Source organism: Engraulis encrasicolus, unplaced genomic scaffold (genome assembly GCF_034702125.1).
Source record: "Engraulis encrasicolus isolate BLACKSEA-1 unplaced genomic scaffold, IST_EnEncr_1.0 scaffold_28_np1212, whole genome shotgun sequence".
Taxonomy (NCBI): domain Eukaryota; kingdom Metazoa; phylum Chordata; class Actinopteri; order Clupeiformes; family Engraulidae; genus Engraulis; species Engraulis encrasicolus.
In genome coordinates this window covers 539,367-540,856 of record NW_026945577.1, presented here as the reverse complement: position 1 = coordinate 540,856, position 1,490 = coordinate 539,367, and the positions used below count along the sequence as shown (strand labels likewise).

The window sequence follows — 1,490 nt, the reverse complement described above, 5'->3', positions numbered from 1 at the left end:
ACACACACACACACACACACACACACACACACACACACACACTGAGACCCGTAACAAAGCCTTTGTAAATCCACCACGAGAAGAGTGAAATACCACACGCTATAAAACACCAGTAAAGTGTGTGCGTGCGTGCGTGCGTGCGTGTGTTTGTGTGTGTGTGTGTGTGTGTGTGTGTGTGTGTGTGTGTGTGTGTGTGTGTGTGTGTGTGTGTGTGTGTGTGTGTGTGTGTGTGTGTGTGTGTGTGTGTGTGTGTGTGTATGTGTGTGTCCATTGGAAAGTTTGTGAATGTGCAATAATGTGTAATTTATGAATGTGTTTTTCATAAAACAGATACAAATGTTTGGTATTATGGTTCGGTGGAAATAATGAACTGCATGTTGTTTGTGCGTGTGTGTGTGTGCGTGTGTGTGTGCGTGTGTGTGTGCGTGTGTGTGTGCGTGCGTGTGTGTGTGTGTGTGTGCGTGCGTGCGTGCGTGCGTGCGTGCGTGCGTGCGTGCGTGCGTGCGTGCGTGCGTGCGTGCGTGCGTGCGTGCGTGCGTGCGTGCGTGCGTGCGTGCGTGCGTGTGTGTGTCCTTTGTCTCTGTGTGGGACTGAGGGTTATTCTGTCAAGCCCATATGCAGTATATATAAATAACACTCTACTCTACTTGGCGATTATTTGGATGTTTTCTCCTGATAATGTTTTTCTCCTGGTAATGTTTTTCTCCTGGTAATGTTTTTCTCCTGGTAATGTTTTTCTCCTGGTAATGTTTTTCTCCTGATAATGTTTTTCTCCTGGTAATGTTTTTCTCCTGGTAATGTTTTTCTCCAGGTAATGTTTTTTTTTCCCCGTAATGCTGATTCTTATGATGTCTGTTTGTGTGTGCGTGGCTGGAATGGCTGTGTCCTGAGACGCACATTTGTTTATGTTTGTGTAAATGTGTGTTTGTCACAATTTTTCGGTGTTGATTTTTGATTTGAATGTTTGAGTGTGTATTCTGACTGCTGGTTGTCGTCATGTCTCCTCCACACAGACAGGAGGCACTGCTGGCTGCCATCAGTGAGAAGGACGCCAACATCGCCCTGCTGGAGCTGTCCTCCTCCAAGAAGAAGAAGACTCAGGATGAGGTGGCCATGCTCAAGAGAGAGAAGGACAGACTAGTACAACAGCTCAAACAACAGGTGAGGAGAAAACACACACACACACACACACACAGACACACACACACACACACACACACACACACACACACACACACACACACACACCCACCCACACACACCGAAGAGAGAGAAGGACAGACTAGTACAAAAGCTCAAACAACAGGTGACCAGAACACACACGCACATGCACGCACACACATGTCACACACACTGGCGAGAGAGAAGGTTTGAAACTTGTTCTGACCAATTGTTCATGACGTATGTTATAATGCGCCCGCTTATTGTGCGTTCGCTTATTGTCCGCCTGCCGTCTGGTGGGCAACTAAACCCAGAGCAGCGTAATCAGA

At 47.2% G+C, this 1,490-nt stretch overlaps 1 protein-coding gene across 1 annotated transcript in view; it reads left to right on the top strand.

Moving 5' to 3' along the window:
- The first annotated feature begins 982 nt into the window (after window positions 1–982).
- Window positions 983–1,490, top strand: part of LOC134443177 (ELKS/Rab6-interacting/CAST family member 1-like) — a 19,556-nt gene continuing 19,048 nt past the window's right edge. Inside the window, exon 1 of the mRNA XM_063193063.1 lies at window positions 983–1,161. Within this exon, the coding sequence (XP_063049133.1) occupies window positions 997–1,161 (165 nt within the window). The 5' untranslated portion in view covers window positions 983–996. The remainder of the gene's footprint in view (window positions 1,162–1,490) is intronic.